The sequence below is a fragment of the Syngnathus acus genome, chromosome 6 (genome assembly GCF_901709675.1).
Source record: "Syngnathus acus chromosome 6, fSynAcu1.2, whole genome shotgun sequence".
Taxonomy (NCBI): domain Eukaryota; kingdom Metazoa; phylum Chordata; class Actinopteri; order Syngnathiformes; family Syngnathidae; genus Syngnathus; species Syngnathus acus.
This window is the reverse complement of record NC_051092.1, coordinates 16496864-16516369: the sequence shown is the minus strand read 5'-3', so window position 1 is coordinate 16516369 and position 19506 is coordinate 16496864. Positions and strand designations below refer to the sequence as shown.

At 42.5% G+C, this 19506-nt stretch overlaps 2 protein-coding genes across 7 annotated transcripts in view; both read right to left on the bottom strand.

Moving 5' to 3' along the window:
- The window catches only part of exoc3l1 (exocyst complex component 3-like 1), a 490744-nt gene that overhangs the window by 43704 nt on the left and 427534 nt on the right, over positions 1-19506 (bottom strand). The gene's annotated exons all lie outside the window — the stretch shown is intronic.
- The window catches only part of vps4a (vacuolar protein sorting 4 homolog A), a 70286-nt gene that overhangs the window by 22376 nt on the left and 28404 nt on the right, over positions 1-19506 (bottom strand). For 5 of the 6 annotated variants that reach the window (XM_037253653.1, XM_037253655.1, XM_037253654.1 and 2 more), the window contains 2 exons: positions 10766-10847; positions 8860-9079 (listed from right to left, as the gene is read on the bottom strand). In XM_037253653.1, coding sequence (XP_037109548.1) covers positions 8860-9079; positions 10766-10847 — 302 coding nt within the window. Of the gene's footprint in view, positions 1-8236; positions 8422-8859; positions 9080-10765; positions 10848-19506 lie in introns of those variants that run through there. The other variant, XM_037253658.1, reaches the window with a different exon arrangement.

The window sequence follows — 19506 nt, the reverse complement described above, 5'->3', positions numbered from 1 at the left end:
GTTAAATGAGAGATAGCCATGTATGTAGAATGAGATTTGCGAAAGCCATACTGGTGTTCATATAGTATATTGTGAGTATCGAGGAAGGTACACAGTCTATTGTAGTTTTTCCAAGATCTTGGACATGACAGGTAAAATGGATATTGGGCGATAATTAGTAAGAACTGTTGGGTCATCATTTTTGAAGATTGGCACAATTTTAGCCAACTTTAGTTCCTGTGGGACAATGCCCTTTGAGAAAGACAAATTAAAAATGTAACCTAAGGGTTTCACAATCCAGATTGCAACTTCTTTCACAAGTCTGGAATCAAAATGATCAATGTGTTTATTTTTAAGGGATGAAATTATGTTATGAATCTCTTGTTCAGTGGCTGGGGTCAGAGTAAAAGCTGCAGAAGTACTAGTCTCCGTGTAATTGATTGGGTTATCGGCTACTTGTGGAATTTGTCTGGCTAAGGTTGGTCCAATTTCTGTGAAGAATTCATTAAATTTACAGGCGATTGTTTTGGGCTCTGATAAAGGCTTATCATTTATTATGAACTCAGAGGGAAATGAATTGGATGATTTCTTTTTATTCAGGAATTCCTTTATTGTAGACCAGCGGTCCCCAACCACCGGACCGCGGACCGGTACCGGTCCGTGGGTCACTTGGTACCGGGCCGCCAAGCCGCACAGAAAAAAAAAAGGTTTTTTTTTATCGTCGATCAATTAATTCAAGTCAAGACGCTCGTCCCGGTCACGTGACATGTTTCCCCAGTCGAGCCCGCAAAGTTAGCAAAAATGAGTAAGAATTTATTTTGAAAAATATAAAAAAATCTGGCGATTATTTCCTAATTACATCCGTCGGTGCATGTGTGTCTCTTGACAGGTTAATTCGGTCAAGACGTTCGTCCCGGTCACGTGACATGTCACCCCAGTAGAGCCCGCGAAGCTAGCAAAAATGAGCAATGTTTGGAAAGCTTCTTCGGAAAGGGAAAAAAGCCCACTAAGGAGACGGAAGAAGAAGAGGCTACGACTTCTAAGAAAAGGAAAGCTGCATTTAAAAGAAAATTTCAGGAGTCCTACTTAAAATATGGATTTATCACCACAGGTGTCTTTGACGCGCCAAGCCCAGTACGCACAATATGTGGCGACAGGCTAGCTAACGAGGCAATGAAGCCTTCAAAACTGCTTCGGCACATGGAGACCAAGCATCCCGCATTAAAAGACAAACATTTGGAATTATTTTAAAGAACAGAAACGTGAACAAGAAGGACATTGTCTCCAATTACGCCTCGATGGGACCGGCTCGTTTCTGAGAAACAAGCTCAGTGCTCCCATTAATTCAACGTAATGGTGAGTTTTATTTTTATGTGGTTTATATTTGTTTTTATGCCAGTCGTATCATTTTATCTCATCGTATTTATACATTTATTATAAATGTATTTATTTATATAAAGGCCGGTCCGCGAAAATATTTCTGACACGTAACCGGTCCGTGGCGCAAAAAAGGTTGGGGACCACTGTTGTAGACCACAAGGCTTTCATGTTCTTGCTGCTTTTGACAATTTCATTGGCATAATGTTTCTTTTTTGCAGCTCTGATCACATGGTTGAGTTTGTTTCTATATTGTTTGTACTTCTCATGATTCATAGATGTAGGATTAGCGATGAATTTTTTGTACAGTTTATTTTTGTGCCAAATAGATTTAGTAATTGCCCGACTAGCCCAAGGCTTCGAACGAGATTCATGTTTGAGGCTTCTATTCTTTATGGGAAAAGAATAATGATAATGCTTGGTCAGTTCCTCCAAGAATATGGTATATGCCTGCTGGGAATCAGGGTTCCTTAATACAGCATCCCAGCTACCGTTTTGAACTTGCATTTTAAACTTGGCGATTGTTTGTTGATTAATAAGTCTATATGTGTCCATCGGCTTCCCAGTAGGAAGAAGAGTGTTTGCTCGTGAGGAGGTAATAGAGAATATGGGAAGGTGATCAGAGATGTCTGAGTATAGAATTCGAGACAAGTGATCTCTGTCAAGTATGTTAGTAAATATATTGTCTATTAAAGTTGCTGAATTTTCAGTTATTCTCGTAGGTTTAGTAATCATAGGCTTAAAACAGAAAGAAGACAGACCATCCAGGAAAGACTGAGTTTGTTTCTCAGAGTCCATAATGTTGATGTTGAAATCCCCCATGAGGAAACATTTCTTATTTTCATGAGATATTATAGATAGCGCATAGGTGAGACGGTTAACAAAATCAGGTATCTTAGATTTTGGAGGTTTATAAATGCACCCTATAACTGTTCGATTAGACTCAATAAATACTGCTTCTCCACTCAGCTCAAAACATTGTTCAAGATCAGGTCTTTCTTTATATTCCAACTTACTACTAACATACAGTGAAACACCTCCTCCATTCTTGTCTTCTCTGCATCTGTGGACATTACTGTAATTGTCCAAGGCATAGTAATCAGAATTATCTTTTTGTAGCCAAGTTTCAGAGATGCCAATAACCGAAAAAGGAAAGTTGAGGTTGGAGATAGTTAGAGCAAGATGGTCAAAGTTTTAGGAAGACTACGGGCATTTACATGCAGAAGAGATACACTGGAATTATGGAATGGATCGCTGGCTGTTCTAAATTCATCATCAAGTAAATATTTGCATTTGTCAGTTACACTTTGATTGATGAAATTAAAACAATCAACATCAGGATGGTCAATTAGTACTGTTGATGTCAAGTTCAGTTTCTGCGCTTCTATATGAGGAAATATTGTGCAATGTCGGCATCATTAAAGAAGTAGCGTCAGAAAACAGTCATGCATCACAGAGGAAGTAGGCCTACCTATGCAAATTTGTCCAACTCCCCCAATCTCCTAACCATGACCACTCTAGCCTGGTCAGGTCCTCCATTCAGTTTAATGTATATTTTGCAGTTCGAGGACCACATTGCTTGAATCTTTCCCTCTTTACGGAGGTACCGAGCACTCTTGCCTATTTCGGCATTGGTTTTGGTCAGATGTTCATTGATATACACATTTGACCCTTTCAACATTCTACCTTGGCGCAGAAGGTTTGTTTTAAATTTTCTATTGGCAAACCTCATGATGATAACTGCCGACCTGCTCTTATCTTTCTGGGGAAGAGGGTGGCAAGCTTCTATGTCATTCTCATTTATGCTGATGTGTTTTTTTTTGTAGGAATTCTATCACTTGCTGCTGCACTGTATCTTCTTCATTACTAAGCTCTGTTCCCCTGGTCACAGCTCCTGACCTTGCCGCACCTGCGTATGAGCGGGGTTTTGTTAGCAGCCCGGTGATAATAACATCATTCAATCCAGTATATTGTTCTAGATCAGAAAGCCTGTTTTCCAGTTGATCGATCTTCACATCCTTCTCTTTGTTTAGTCTCTTTAGGTCCTTGATTTCCTTCATCATATCCATTATAGAATCTTGCTTGGTTGTCATGCTCTCCATTTGGTGGCTCATGAACTCCACTGACTTTCTCAAGACCTCATTAGATCACTTTAATTCTTCCATATCCTTTTTCGAGGCCATTGCACACTTCTCTATGCAGTACCTATAAAGTACAAGAAATAGCGGCAGTACAGGGCTAAAAGTGCCTGGCACTCACAACCAATTGCAGATGGTGACTGCTTAGCTTAGAGGGTTCAGGTACTTACACACAGGGGCTCCACCTGGAGCCCACTGCGTTGATATAGTTTAGGTCAGGTAAAGATGGTGATGATCAGGAATACTTCAGGCAGCAACACTTACCCACTTCACCCAACAAGTGGACCCGCTGCGGTGATTAGGCACGAGGATGGATAGGCCTGCTGTTAGTCCTGTACGTCCTGGTAGTGGCTAATCCAGCGAGTCTGAACACCCGTTGAACCAGGGGTCCTCAAACTCCAGTCCTCGGGGGCCGCATTCCAACATGTTTTCCAAGTTCCCTCGTTAAACACACCTGATTCAAATGATCAGTTCATCCTCACGTTCTGCAGGAGCCTGATAATTGAATCAGGTGTGTTTAACGAGGGAAACTTGGAAAACATGTAGGAATGCGGCCCCCGAGGACTGGAGTTTGAGACCCCTGCGTTGACGGTCGAAGGAATCCAAACGACAAACGAGCTTCTCAAACAACGATTGTTTGGTTGTTTGCAGCTGCAACCGCTAGTAGCTCCGTTAGCTTAGCGTCTGCCGTGTAGCGGAACTGTAGAACACGATCCCTTTGGCTTTGGCTCTTAAAAGCTGCTGCGTGGCGAGCGTTAGCTGCGTTTCAACAAAGGACACAGTTTAAAAAAGCCAAAAGCGCTTGCAGCAGAGCATCAAAGTACAGTAGGTGGTCAAATCGGGTATGCCTGTCTAAATAGATGGGTTTTGAGGTGGGATTGAAATGAGGTGATTGAGTCAATATTTCTGATGCCAGGGGGAAGGGAGTTCCAGAGACGTGGGGCGGAGCGGCTGAAGGCCCTAGCCCCCATGGTGGACAGGCGAGCTGGGGGGACGGTGAGGTTGATGGAGGAGGCAGATCTAAGAGACCGGGTGGGGATATTGGTATGGATGAGGTCAGACAGATATGGGGGGGCCAGGTTATGGACTGCCTTGAATGTGTTAAGAGGATTTTATAGACTATACGGTATTTGATGGGAAGCCAGTGTAGTTGGTGAAGAACGGGGGTGATGTGACAGATGGAAGGGGTTTTGGTGACGATACGGGCAGCAGCGTTCTGAACCAGTTGGAGTTTATGGAGGAGTTTGTGGGGGAGACCAAACAGAAGGGCGTTGCAATAGTCCAAACGGGAAGTGACAAGTGAATGGACCATGATTGCGGCGCTGTTGGGAGTGAGTGAGGGGCGGAGGCAGTTGATGTTTCGGAGGTGGAAGTAGGTTGACCGGACGGTGTTGTTGATGTGTGACTGGAAAGATAAAGTGCTGTCGAGGACGACACCCAGACTCTTGACCTGGGGGGAAGGGGAGACGGGGGAGTTGTTGATGGTGAGGGTGAAACTGGGTTGCTTTGAGAGTGTGGATTTGGAACCAATGAGAACGGTCTCGGTTTTGTCACTTTTCATTTTGAGGAAATTGGAGGTTTTGATGTCCTGTAGACACGCACAGAGGGAGGAGGGTGGGAAGGTTGAAGAGGGTTTGGAGGAAACATAGAGCTGGGTGTCCTCGCATAGCAGTGAAAATTGATGTTATATTTACGGAATATGAGACCAAGTGGGAGGAGGGAGATGATGAACAGGATAGGGCCAAGGACAGAGCCCTGGGGATAGGGGGGAGGGATCGGATGGGAATGATTTTAACTGAATGAACTGAGTACGGCCAGAGAGATATGAGTGGAACCAGTCTAACGGTGTGTCAGATAACGAGGGATTACTGTACAATAAATTGTTTAAAAATACAATTTTAATTAAAACATTTAAAAACTCTTGTGCGGATGCCACCGATGGCATCAGCGCGTGCAAATCTGCATTTGATATGCGCTGGTCGGCGGTGCGCGTCAGTCGGCCAGCACAGCGAGGGCAGAGCGGACCCGTGACATGTTTATACTTAAACATTTTTAAAATGTGTTTACAAATATGATAAAATGTTTAAAATTACAATAAAGTGTTTAAAAATAAAATTGTCTTGTGCGGATGCCATCGCGCTGGTGCGCTGGGGCGCGTCAGTCGGCCAGCACACGCAGCAAAGTGGAACCGTGATACGTTTATGGAAGTTTTTCTGTGACTTTTTGAGTATTAGTGAAGCCCAAAGATGTTTCTAAAAGTCAGTTTAACTTTAAATGTTTAGTGTTTACAAATACAATAACGTGTTTAAAAATAAAATTATAAAAGTTTTGTGCAGATACAGTGCCTTGCGAAGTATTCGGCCCCTTGAACCTTTCAACATTTCGCCACATTCAGGCTTCAAACATAAAGATATAAAGTTCAAAGAATCAACAACAAGTGGGACACATCGTGAAGTGGAACGAAATTTATTGATAATTTAGAACTTTTTTAACAATAAAAACTGAAAAGTGGGGCGTGCAATATTATTCGGCCCCTTTACTTTCAGTGCAGCAAACTCACTCCAGAAGTTCAGTGAGGATCTTTGATGATCCAAGGTTGTCCTAAATGACTGATGATGATAAATAGAATGCTCCTGTGTGTAATCAAGTCTCCGTATAAATGCACCTGCTCTTTGATAGTCTCAGGGTTCTGTTAAAGCGCAGAGAGAACCATGAAGACAAGGAACACACCAGTGCAGGTCAGAGATACTGTTGTGGAGAAGTTTAAAAGCCGGATTTGGATACAAAAGATTTCCCAAGCTTTAAACATCTCAAGGAGCACTGTGCAAGCAATTATATTGAAATGGAAGGAGTATCAGACCACTGCAAATCTACCAAGAACCCGGCCGTCCCTCCAAACTTTCATCTCAAACAATGAGAAGACTGATCAGAGATGCAGCCAAGAGGCCCATGATCCTCTGGATGAACTGCCATAACTACAGCTGAGGTGGGAGAGTCTGTCCATAGGACAACAATCAGTCGTGCACTGCACAAATCTGGCCTTTATGGAAGAGTGGCAAGAAGAAAGCCATTTCTCAAAGATATCCATAAAAAGTCTCGTTAAAGTTTGCCACAAGCCACCTGGGAGACACAACCAAACATGTGGAAGAAGGTGCTCTGGTCAGATGAAACCAAAATCGAACTTTTGGCCACAACGCAAAACGATATGTTTGGCGTAAAAGCAACACAGCTCATCACCCTGAAACACACCATCCCCACTGTCAAACATGGTGGTGGCAGCATCATGGTTTGGGCCTGCTTTTCTTCAGCAGGGACAGGGAAGATGGCTAAAATTGATGGGAAGATGGACGGAGCCAAATACAGGACCATTCTGGAAGAAAACCTGTTGGAGTCTGCAAAAGACCTGAGACTGGGACGGAGATTTATCTTCCAACAGGACAATGATCCAAAACATAAAGCCAAATCTACAATGGAATGGTTCACAAATAGACGTATCCAGGTGTTAGAATGGCCAAGTCAAAGTCCAGACCTGAATCCAATCGAGAATCTGTGGAAAGAGCTGAAGACTGTTGTTCACAAACGCTCTCCATCCAACCTCACTGAGCTCGAGCTGTTTTGCAAGGAAGAATGGGCAAGAATTCCAGTCTCTCGATGTGCAAAACTGATAGAGACATACCCCAAGCGACCTGCAGCTGTAATTGCAGCAAAAGGTGGCGCTACAAAGTATTAGCGCAAGGGGGCCGAATAATATTGCATGCCCCACTTTTCAGTTTTTTATTTGTTAAAAAAGTTTAAATTATCCAATAAATTTTGTTCCACTTCACGATTGTGTCCACTTGTTGATTCTTGACAAAAAATTAAACTTTTATATCTTTATGTTTGAAGCCTGAAATGTCGCGAAATGTTGAAAGTTCAAGGGGGCCGAATACTTTCGCAAAGGCACTGTATAGTTAAAATATTGACTCTACATCATGGATTTTCACCATGAAAATCATTGGTCTTATCAGCAATAAACAAGGGATCACTGTAATCTAATCAGTCCTTTATGTGGTTAGGCAGTTTAAAAAAAAAAACAAAAAACATTAATTCTAATTTCTACATCTCTTCTCATTTATTTTGTAAAGTTAAGCTTCTAAACATCTTTGATCAGGATCTATAAACAGGAATTGTTCTGCCTTTCTGCCTTCTTCAATCATAGGATACAAATCTCTTTTTTTCAGATTCTGTAATTTGGGAGAAGAGTATTAAAGCTTCACTCATCATTGTTCGCCAATTCTCCACACCCCTATTTCTAGTTTGCATGGTCGTGGTCAGTGGGAGTGGATAAAAGGCTTGCCACATTCTTGTTTACAGAGAGTGGGTGAGTCAGAACAAACTCTCAGACTCGCAGACTCAGACGATAGGTGTCGCAAGGCTTAACCTTATTACAGGTTTCACTTTTCACTGCCAAAATATCAATGACTTGTTACCATGCACTTACTTCATTTGGACAGCTTTACTGGTTGCCCCATTGTTTCAGTGCTTGGCGACTCACTGTCTTCACTCACAAACTCAAACTTTCACACATCACACTGTATGTACGTATTTCTGTATTATGAAAGCAGGACATGAACCTCACTCTTTCCAGGACGTCATACTTACTAGGATGGGATTTTTTTAACCTTTTGGACAATTTGTCCCTCCTTTGTGACTCAAACCCAAGCTTTTCATTTAGTGCTATTTAATCACAAAACTGCACTCACGGCTTGTGTTCGCTCCTCATCTCGTCAGGCGCTGTTATTTTAGGATGCCTTCAATCTACGACCCCGGGAGGAAGCCAACGCAACCGGCCACAGGAAAGTGGACTTCTTTCTACAGACCCAGTCTGGCTGTGCACAGTCTTCAGTTGCCGTCAGTCACCCCCCCGCAGTCGCAGATAAATTGGCACCTGGCTCGAAGGACCAATTTATGTCAGGGTCATCCTATTAAGTTACAATTAGATATACACCAATCAGATATAGAAACTGAAGAAGATGACACCCAGAGCAAGTAAGAAGGGAAAATGGTAGCCTTCAGTGCCCCTAAGGTCTTCCAAAGTTCAACTTCCCCTGTGCTCCTTTTTATTACATTCAAACTCGAAAGAGCCGGTTGGTTATAAGTCTCACAATACCTTTGCACATTTAAGTCATCAAAGTAATACTTTCATGTGCAAGACTGGCAATAGGATGCAGACTTTCTACTTTTGACCTTTTTAATCAAAATTATGCAATTCTGTTGACTTTCTATCTTTTTAATCAAAATTATTGACACATTATTTCCTTAAATTGGTCCTTACCAATCAGTGACTAGTTTTTGTTGAGTATAAGGTGGGTTATTCTGGTCTCACCTTTTTAAAGTGTGTTGCAGACTGGACCTTCCTCACAGGTTGCATCAGTGCATCCCGTACGATGATGCTGATGTCAGCACCAGAATAGCCGTCTGTTTTATGAGCAAGCTGCCGCAAGTCAGCCTCGCTCAGGCTGTGAGGTGTGTTGCCTAGGTGTAGGCGAAACATCTGGGCCCGGGCTGGCTCCTCCGGCAGAGCGATGTAGATGCGCTTTTCAAATCTGTTCAACATAGACAAGTTCATCTCAATCATTGCTGCTAACAGAGGACTGCTTGAACAGATTTTCACCCACGTTTGACAAAATACAAAAATGTGCAACAATGATAGTTAAAAAAACAAGCCTTTCATAGCACAACTTCAAGGAACCATATCTGGAAACATATTGGCTATAGAGTGACAAACTTGCCCAAGTAATTTTTAATGTTTTCAGGAAAACAAAACAAAGCAAACAAACAAACAAACAAAAAACGCAATACAAATTCAACAAAGATGAGTCTAAATGCTTCAACTTAAACTTCGACCGGGTGTCGCTAGTTATATCGTCTTTACCTCAGCAACGCCAGATGCAAAGCACTGCATGGTGTTTGTAGACAGGATATCATATTAAGATATGCAAGAGTTGGAAATGGAAACTCATTTGTGTTAAACTGCACGAATGCTAAACTTAGCATAGGTTGTGGGCAACATATTAAGATTAAGATTAAAGATTAAAGTCCCAATGATCGTCACACACACACACACCTGGGTGTGGTGAAATTTGTCCTCTGCATTAACCCATCCCCGTGTGATTTTAATCCATCCCCTGGGGGAGGAGGGGAGCAGTGAGCAGCAGCGGTGCCGCGCAGCGGTTGCTAGCAGATTCAATGCGTGAGTGTGTTGTGAATTCCTGTGGAAAAACGTATACACAAAAAGAATAAAAGGCCAATGTAATACACGTCCGTGGTTCCAGCGGGTCGTGGGCTCACTCAGGGCTGCCGACATGTGCTCTTAATGGGCATGCCATCACAATAATAGCTTTTGGGCTTTTGAGGCACAGCAGGTGAGCGTGAAAGTCACAACTGATTCTTAAATTGTAGGATGTAAAATTTTATTTGAGATGTTTTATTGTATTTATTTTTTTTTTTTTTTTTTAAATAAGTTCTCGCGTCTACTGTGGGCTATAAGAGCAGCTAAACGGCCACGAGAAGCACTTGACTTGTAGGTAGGTAGGTAGGTAGGGAGGGAGGGAGGTAGGTAGATAGGTCGGTCGGTAGCATTTTATGATCTTATTTTTAACAGCTTCCACCTGTATCAAAACTAGCTTGAGTCAAATAATTAGTATTTAGTTGGCCACTTGATTGCAATGTTGAAACTTTTTTTTAAGTTGACTTAACTTGAATACAATACATATAGTGTGGAGTCTGCACATGCCACAGAGTGCATTCTAACTGGCAATAGTGGGATATATTACATTAAAAAATATATTACAGTAAAAAACAAAACCTTTACTTTAGCCATCGTAGGGCAGTGGTATTTGGATGACCCAAGTCGGTGCGTACATTCCTGTGCTCGCGCAATCCCCATCTCTTTGCAATCATAGCATAAAACTTTAATTTAAAACAATGCATTTTGTTTTGACCAATTTTTGTGATCAACACTAATGAGTTAGTTAACTAACAGAATCAGCTCAATAGTGCGGTTTTCAAAGATACAATATTATGCAAAAACGAGACCAGCAAAAACAACAAAATTGGTTCCTACGTTAGCAATATTCTTATTTTCTGCACAGTGGAGAGAAAAGGCAATGATTTGTGGGCTTTCACTGGCCAACCTTTATGAAAATAAATGTCAAGGCTCATCAAACTGCATGGAATCAATTACAGAAAAAGTTTTTTTTTTTTTTAACAGCATTACAGTGACATCTGACCTTCGGCGGATGGCAGCATCAAGAACCCAGGGAATATTGGTGGCTCCTAACACCAAAATGCCATCATTGTTGTTTCCAACACCTGCGCAAATCACAAAGATAATAAAAAATGCCAAAATGAGGTTCAGATTATCTTTAACAGTTGAAAGACAAATGAAAATAATTATTTGGAATTATCTGGATTTCTATATAATTTGATTCAGAAAATGTGATCTGAGGTAAAAAGACACAACGAAAGACAAAACAGTGTCATATTGTCCCTGCAATGCTTGCGTTTCCCCGTTAGATGGTGCACTGACTACTGGTCGACCTGTGAGGGAGGCAGGGAGGGAAGGATGGATTGGATGTCAAATGCAATGACACTGACTGCACTGTGTCTTAGTGCCATAGGGGTAGTTAATACTTGCTCAATGGACCGTTTTGATGTTTTGCTAAAAATCCCGCAATCTTATGCAGCAGACCATACTGGATGTCAACTCCGCATATCCTGGTCAGTTGGATTAATCTACGCCACAACATGATTTTAGCTGACTCTAACAGTCTGCAAGTAATGGAGCAGTAAAGCCATCCTAAAACACAAAGACGCTCTTAAAGCAATGCGACAGTGAGCGCCAGGCGCGCTGCGGTTGCGCGATCGGACCAAATTAAGCTCCCTGCGCACTGAGGTCCACTTAAATTTTGGAAAGTACATCAGGATTTTAAAAATATTTTCTAAATTTCAGCGACGGCTCTGTCACAATAATGCGACCAGCGCGGTGCAGTTGCGCGGTCGGCTGCGAGCTACGGTTGCGCGTTCGGCGGTGCGCTGCAGTTGCGCGATCGGACAAAATGCGCAAATGAAAAATGCTTAAAAAAGGCGTTTTTTTTAGTCTTGAAAGGGATTCATTTTTTTCCCAGGATTTGTAATGGGAGAAATAGATTCGGAATTCGAACGATTCACTTCTCGAACCGCCTTCTGGAACGGATTGTGGTTGAAAACGGAGGTTTGACTGTATAGGGCGCACCGGATTAAAAGGCACGTAGAATAGAAGCTACTGCATCAAACTGGGGTTGACTAGGGTTGCGTTATGTATCCACTACATAAGCTGTGCTAAAGGGAATGTCAACCCAGTCAATGAGGTACAAAAAAGTCCAACTCCCATTCTGTATGAAAGTGATAGTTTGGCTTCTTACTTGGTCCAGCAACCACACTCATTTTGATGGTCATAAACTTTCTTTAGTTTAAAAGAAAAAAGCAAGTGCGTGCATTGATGCGTAATGCGTTGATTAGCTTGTTAGGTTTGGCACCGGGTTTGTGTATGCGCAGCCAAACTGCTGCGGTGAGGGGGTGTGGTCACTGTCCATTGCGCATGTGCGGTTCACTGTGATTGCCTCTCGACAGGCTTACCTGTATGTCATCAAGCGATGGGATGGATTCTAGCCTATAGAATTTACCGTAATTTTCGGACTACAAGTCAGCGTTTTCTTCATAGTTTGGGTGGGGGGGCGACTTATATGTGAAATTATTCACAAATTTATACTTGATCATTAACACATTACTTACTACTATAGTTGATCACTTCACATTTTATTTTCACTTTAAACCGCATGAGGGCGCACTATGGCTGTGGAATAATCAGAGTCAGAGTCAGCTTCATTGTCAATTCCTTCATGCGAAGACACACAAAGAAACCGAAATTTCGTTTCCCCTATCCCACGGTGACGAGACACAGTACACGATTAACATAACAAGTAAAACAACGGGGGAGAGAGTTCAGGACCCAACAGCCTGGCGATCACAAACTTCGCCAGTGGCGAGCAGTGCTAGCATCCCACAACAGAGTCCCGGCACCATTCGTCACGGATGTAGACGCACAGCCCACCTCCTCGCGATGTTCCCCCTCGTACAATGGCCCGGTCCGCCCGATAGCACGCCATCCGCTCCAGATGCACAGCAGTTACGCACTGTCCGGTCCGTAGAACTCAGCAGGCATGTTGATGTCCAGCGATCGAACGTTCGCCAGAAGAATGGAAGGCACGGCCGGGCGAGCTGGGTTGGCCGCCAGCCTGGCCCGGACGCCCAACCGGGGGAGGAATAGCAGGCGAGTCCGGCGACGCTCCAGGACGGAGCAGACCGAGCGCCTTTAATGTCCCCGTTTCAAAGTCCAGATCGCCACAAAACTCGCTTTCGCCGATGTCGAGCAGAACCAGCCCGCCGCACAACCCGGTACGACGAGACGAACACACAAAACTGTCGGACAAATTGGAGCCTCACTGACAAGGAGTTCCATTCACTGATTTCCAGAGTCTGGAGATTTAATGATTTTTAATGACACAGATGGTTCAATAAACTACTTATTTATGTTATAGTTATGTGATATATAGTTTATTTAGAGTAGCAACGTGTATGTTAGACTTCAGTAGTTTCCGATTGTCTAGCGAGGCCGTGAAGGCAGCAGGGGGGGAGATGGGAAGAGCGATCCAGGGCGCTTGCTTCGAACACACACTCATGTTGAGCTCGTTTTGTGAAATAAAGAATCGGTTACCAAACCCACGTCTTGCCTGGTACTTTGGTAACGCTACAATATAGTTATGTAGTATATAACTATACTTGCGGGAGTCTGCGTCGCAATCGGCGGCATTCGGGCAGTCCGCGCCGCAATCGACGGAATTCTGGGAGTCCGTGCCGCGATGGCGAAAATTCCGGGAGTCTGCGCCGCAATCAGCTGCATTCGGGAAGTCCCCGTCGCAATCAGCGGCATACGGAGTTTCCCATCTGCAATCGGCGGCATAAGGGAAGTCGGTGCCGCAATCGATGGCATTCGGGGAGTCCCAGCCGCGATCGGCGGCATTCGGGGAGCCCGCGCCGCAATCGGCAGCATTCGGGGAGTCCGCGCCGCAATCGGCTGCATTTGGGGCGTCCGCGCCGCAATCGGCGGCATACGGGGAGTCCCAGCCGCAATCGACGGCATATGTGGAGTCCCAGCCGCAATCGGCGGCATTCAGGGAGTCCCCGCCGCAATTGGCGGCATACGGGGAGTCCCGGCCGCAATCGGCGGCATGGTAGAACTTTATTTATCCCACAGCGGGGAAATTTACTTGTCACAGCAGCGTACAAGAGTGCAAAAATACAAGAGACAAGTGCCAAATGTAAAAATGGATAAATAACAGACAAGGACAAAGACAAGTGCCACTAGTAGCGGTAGAGACAAAATATATATATACACATATAGATACAGTGCCTTGCGAAAGTATTCGGCCCCCTTGAACCTTCCAACATTTCGCCACATTTCAGGCTTCAAACATAAAGATATAAAAGTTTAATTTTTTGTCAAGAATCAACAAGTGGGACACAATCGTGAAGTGGAACAAAATTTATTGGATAATTTAAACTTTTTTAACAAATAAACTGAAAAGTGGGGCGTACAATATTATTCGGCCCCCTTGCGCTAATACTTTGTAGCGCCACCTTTTGCTGCAATTACAGCTGCAAGTCGCTTGGGGTATGTCTCTATCAGTTTTGCACATCGAGAGACTGGAATTCTTGCCCATTCTTCCTTGCAAAACAGCTCGAGCTCAGTGAGGTTGGATGGAGAGCGTTTGTGAACAGCAGTCTTCAGCGCTTTCCACAGATTCTCGATTGGATTCAGGTCTGGACTTTGACTTGGCCATTCTAACACCTGGATACGTCTATTTGTGAACCATTCCATTGTAGATTTGGCTTTATGTTTTGGATCATTGTCCTGTTGGAAGATAAATCTACGTCCCAGTCTCAGGTCTTTTGCAGACTCCAACAGGTTTTCTTCCAGAATGGTCCTGTATTTGGCTCCATCCATCTTCCCATCAGTTTTAGCCATCTTCCCTGTCCCTGCTGAAGAAAAGCAGGCCCAAACCATGCCGCTGCCACCACCATGTTTGACAGTGGGGATGGTGTGTTCAGGGTGATGAGCTGTGTTGCTTTTACGCCAAACATATCGTTTTGCATTGTGGCCAAAAAGTTCGATTTTGGTTTCATCTGACCAGAGCACCTTCTTCCACATGTTTGGTGTGTCTCCCAGGTGGCTTGTGGCAAACTTTAAACAAGACTTTTTATGGATATCTTTGAGAAATGGCTTTCTTCTTGCCACTCTTCCATAAAGGCTAGATTTGTGTAGTGCACGACTGATTGTTGTCCTATGGAAAGACTCTCCCACCTCAGCTGTAGTTATCTGCAGTTCATCCAGAGTGATCATGGGCCTCTTGGCTGCATCTCTGATCAGTCTTCTCCTTGTTTGAGATGAAAGTTTGGAGGGACGGCCGGGTCTTGGTAGATTTGCAGTGGTCTGATACTCCTTCCATTTCAGTGCTTGCACACTGCTCCTTGAGATGTTTAAAGCTTGGGAAATCTTTTTGTATCCAAATCCGGCTTTAAACTTCTCCACAACAGTATCTCTGACCTGCCTGGTGCGTTCCTTTGTCTTCATGGTTCTCTCTGCGCTTTAAACAGAACCCTGAGAGCAGGTGCATTTATACGGAGACTTGATTACACACAGGAGCATTCTATTTATCATCATCAGTCATTTAGGACAACATTGGCTCATTCAAAGATCCTCACTGAACTTCTGGAGTGAGTTTGCTGCACTGAAATTAAAGGGGCCGAATAATATTGCACGCCCCACTTTTCAGTTTTTTATTTGTTAAAAAAGTTTAAATTATCCAATAAATTTCGTTCCACTTCACGATTGTGTCCCACTTGTTGATTCTTGACAAAAAATTAAACTTTGAAGCCTGAAATGTGGCGAAATGTTGAAAGGTTCAAGGGGGCCGAATACTTTCGCAAGGCATATATATATATACATACATATATACGTATATACAGTCTGGATGAACTGCAGATAACTACAGCTGAGGTGGGAGAGTCTGTCCATAGGACAACAATCAGTCGTGCACTGCACAAATCTGGCCTTTATGGAAGAGTGGCAAGAAGAAAGCCATTTCTCAAAGATATCCATAAAAAGTCTCGTTTAAAGTTTGCCACAAGCCACCTGGGAGACACACCAAACGTGGAAGAAGGTGCTCTGGTCAGATGAAACCAAAATCGAACGTTTTGGCCACAATGCAAAACGATATGTTTGGCGTAAAAGCAACACAGCTCATCACCCTGAACACACCATCCCCACTGTCAAACATGGTGGTGGCAGCATCATGGTTTGGGCCTGCTTTTCTTCAGCAGGGACAGGGAAGATGGCTAAAATTGATGGGAAGATGGATGGAGCCAAATACAGGACCATTCTGGAAGAAGACCTGTTGGAGTCTGCAAAAGACCTGAGACTGGGACGGAGATTTATCTTCCAACAGGACAATGATCCAAAACATAAAGCCAAATCTACAATGGAATGGTTCACAAATAGACGTATCCAGGTGTTAGAATGGCCAAGTCAAAGTCCAGACCTGAATCCAATCGAGAATCTGTGGAAAGCGCTGAAGACTGCTGTTCACAAACGCTCTCCATCCAACCTCACTGAGCTCGAGCTGTTTTGCAAGGAAGAATGGGCAAGAATTCCAGTCTCTCGATGTGCAAAACTGATAGAGACATACCCCAAGCGACTTGCAGCTGTAATTGCAGCAAAAGGTGGCGCTACAAAGTATTAGCGCAAGGGGGCCGAATAATATTGTACGCCCCACTTTTCAGTTTATTTGTTAAAAAAGTTTAAATTATCCAATAAATTTTGTTCCACTTCACGATTGTGTCCCACTTGTTGATTCTTGACAAAAAATTAAACTTTTATATCTTTATGTTTGAAGCCTGAAATGTCGCGAAATGTTGGAAGGTTCAAGGGGGCCGAATACTTTCGGAAGGCACTGTATATACGTATATATGTATATTAGGGGTGTAACGATTCATCGATACACATCGATTAATCGATATAATGCTCTACGACTTATTGGCATCGATGCTAAACGTAAACATCGATTTATATCGCCGTGTTTGACCTCGGACATTAGACGCGACTTTATTTTGAAATCCAGTTCATTGTTGCTTGCTTCCTCTTTCCGGGAGCAGTACGCGGCGTGTTGTGAGCAGAGCAGGCACGTGAAAGGGGAGCCGACAACTACGCGGCTCCTGGGCTGGTGCTATGGCTAGTGTCCAAGAAGACGAGGAAATTCGCTCCCCTTTGGGCTTCAAGTCATTCGTTTGGAAGCACTTTGGATTCCAAAGAAAAGATGTCTCAACGGACAATTAAAATTATTGTAAATAAATAGTTCATAATGCACTTTAAAGTTAATGGTGTTACAAAAAAAGAAAGAATATTCATTTTTCTTTACTTATATGAGAAAAAATATAGGAATTTGATAAAGTTCAGTGTTAAAATAAGCACTTTGTATACTACAATACTCTTGTAATTTCCTAAATAAAGAGTTTGCAGTACCTTGTTGATTTTGCGCATGAATTGTTATAAATCAGGATATTGTTCTATATTTTTTATTTAAAAAAAATAAAATAAAATAAAAATATCGATCGTGGAGCACTATATCGTGATGTATCGTGAATGAATCACAGCAGGCTTTAAGATATCGGCAAATATCGTATCGTGATTCTTTGTATCGATATGATATCGTATCGTGACAAAACCCGCGATTTACACCCCTTATATATATATATATATATATATATATATATATATATTCATCGATACACATCGATTAATCGATATAATGCTCTACGATTTATTGGCATCGATGCTAAACGTAAACATCGATTTATATCGCCGTGTTTGACCTCGGACATTAGACGCGACTTTATTTTGAAATCCAGTTCGTTGTTGCTTGCTTCCTCTTTCCGGGAGCAGTACGCGGCGTGTCGTGTTGTGAGCAGAGCAGGCACGTGAAAGGGGAGCCGACAACTACGCGGCTCCTGGGCTGGTGCTATGGCTAGTGTCCAAGAAGACGAGGAAATTCGCTCCCCTTTGGGCTTCAAGTCATTCGTTTGGAAGCACTTTGGATTCCAAAGAAAAGATGGCTCAACGGACAATTAAAATTATTGGAAATAAATAATTCAGTAATGCACTTTAAAGTGTAAGAATATTCATTTTTCTTTACTTATATGAGAAAAAATATAGGAATTTGATAAAGTTCAGTGTTAAAATAAGCACTTTGTATACTACAATACTCTTCTAATTTCCTAAATAAAGAGTTTGCAGTACCTTGTTGATTTTGCGTATGAATTGTTATAAATCAGGATATTGTTCTGTATTTTTTATTTAGAAAAAAAAAATAATAATAAAAATATCGATCGTGGAGCACTATATCGTGATGTATCGTGAATGAATCACAGCAGGCTTTAAGATATCGGCAAATATCGTATCGTGATTCTTTGTATCGATATTATATCGTATCGTGACAAAACCCGCGATTTACACCCCTAATGTATATATATATATTATTATTTATTTTTTTTGGGGCGCTCCTGATCATTTTCAAGATTTTCCTTTATATATCATTGGTTGTTCGGATCAGCAATTTTAGTTAAATATATCATATAGTAGACAAACAGTGATATTTGAGAAGTGAAAAGAAGTTTATAGGATTTCCAGAAAGTGTGCAATCATTAAACAAGAGAATAGTAGTAAATTATACGGCACCTACACAGAGTTAAGCATTTCCTCTTGTGCAGCGAAGGAAATACGCAACAAGAAATCTTATACCTTGCCTCCATCATAAAGTATTTCGAAAACTATAAATTTCTTGTCATGACTTGGTGGTGCTATAGATATAAGACAATATGTATATATGAGTGCTTCTAAAGTCACCCTTAGGTTTTAGAGCAGGGGTGGGCAAACCTTTTGACTTGCTAAACTAACAGTTTCCATCACTTCAGTGCCTGCAGGTCAGATTTATGAAAGATGTTTATCTTATGAGGCGAAATCACATCCAATGGCAAACACAAATTATCCTGAGGAATCAGTGAAAGAATACATCTAAATAAAGTAATAAAGAAATCAAAACAGCAACACAGTGACGAATATCTGAAAATCAGAGCAGAGCTTTAACTCACAAAAACCTGGTGACAGAGGTGAGGAAACGGGAAACACTGAAGAACTTTAAAAGTTAAGATTAGTCACAAACAGATGATCTATCAATGTCCTTGAGCATCCTGCATTGTTTGAAAATGAGAATGGTCGCAAGTTTCAATCCCTGCTGTTTGTACAAATTATTCTAAAAATGCTTTTTTTTTTTTTTTTTTTTTACAACAAACTAGAGAAACTCCCCTGCATTTTCAGTGGGAACAGTGTTGTTGGCCTCCCTTTTTTGCTAGTGCATCATAGTCTGGAGTAAAATTTGTTGTGGCAATTCTTAGGATAGAGCCGACATGTTGGTCCGTTAACCTAGATGTGTGACTGTCTTTGTTGATGTTCATGTGGCTAAATGTCTACTCACACACGTAGGTCGAGCCAAATAATTGTCCACTCGTTTAAACACTCGGCACTCAGTGTCCATCTTTCTTTTCCTTGGGCCACTCATTTTAATGGAAGGATTCCAGGGGAAGGTTTGCGGGTGGGTTTGGCGTAAAACTGTATCTGAAAGCTCAGCGCGCAAATTTCAAGAATGCTGACATCACAGCCCACACTCGAATGCAAATCCTCGGCACTGATAGAAATAGAGCGTGGAGTGTGCGGGTCCGTACTACGGAGTACCGTTCACGCACTTGTGATGTGTGCACTGGGCTTTCTGACATGGGCTTTGGAAAGTAAATGTGTCGGCGGGGCGTTTCCCCATCTATT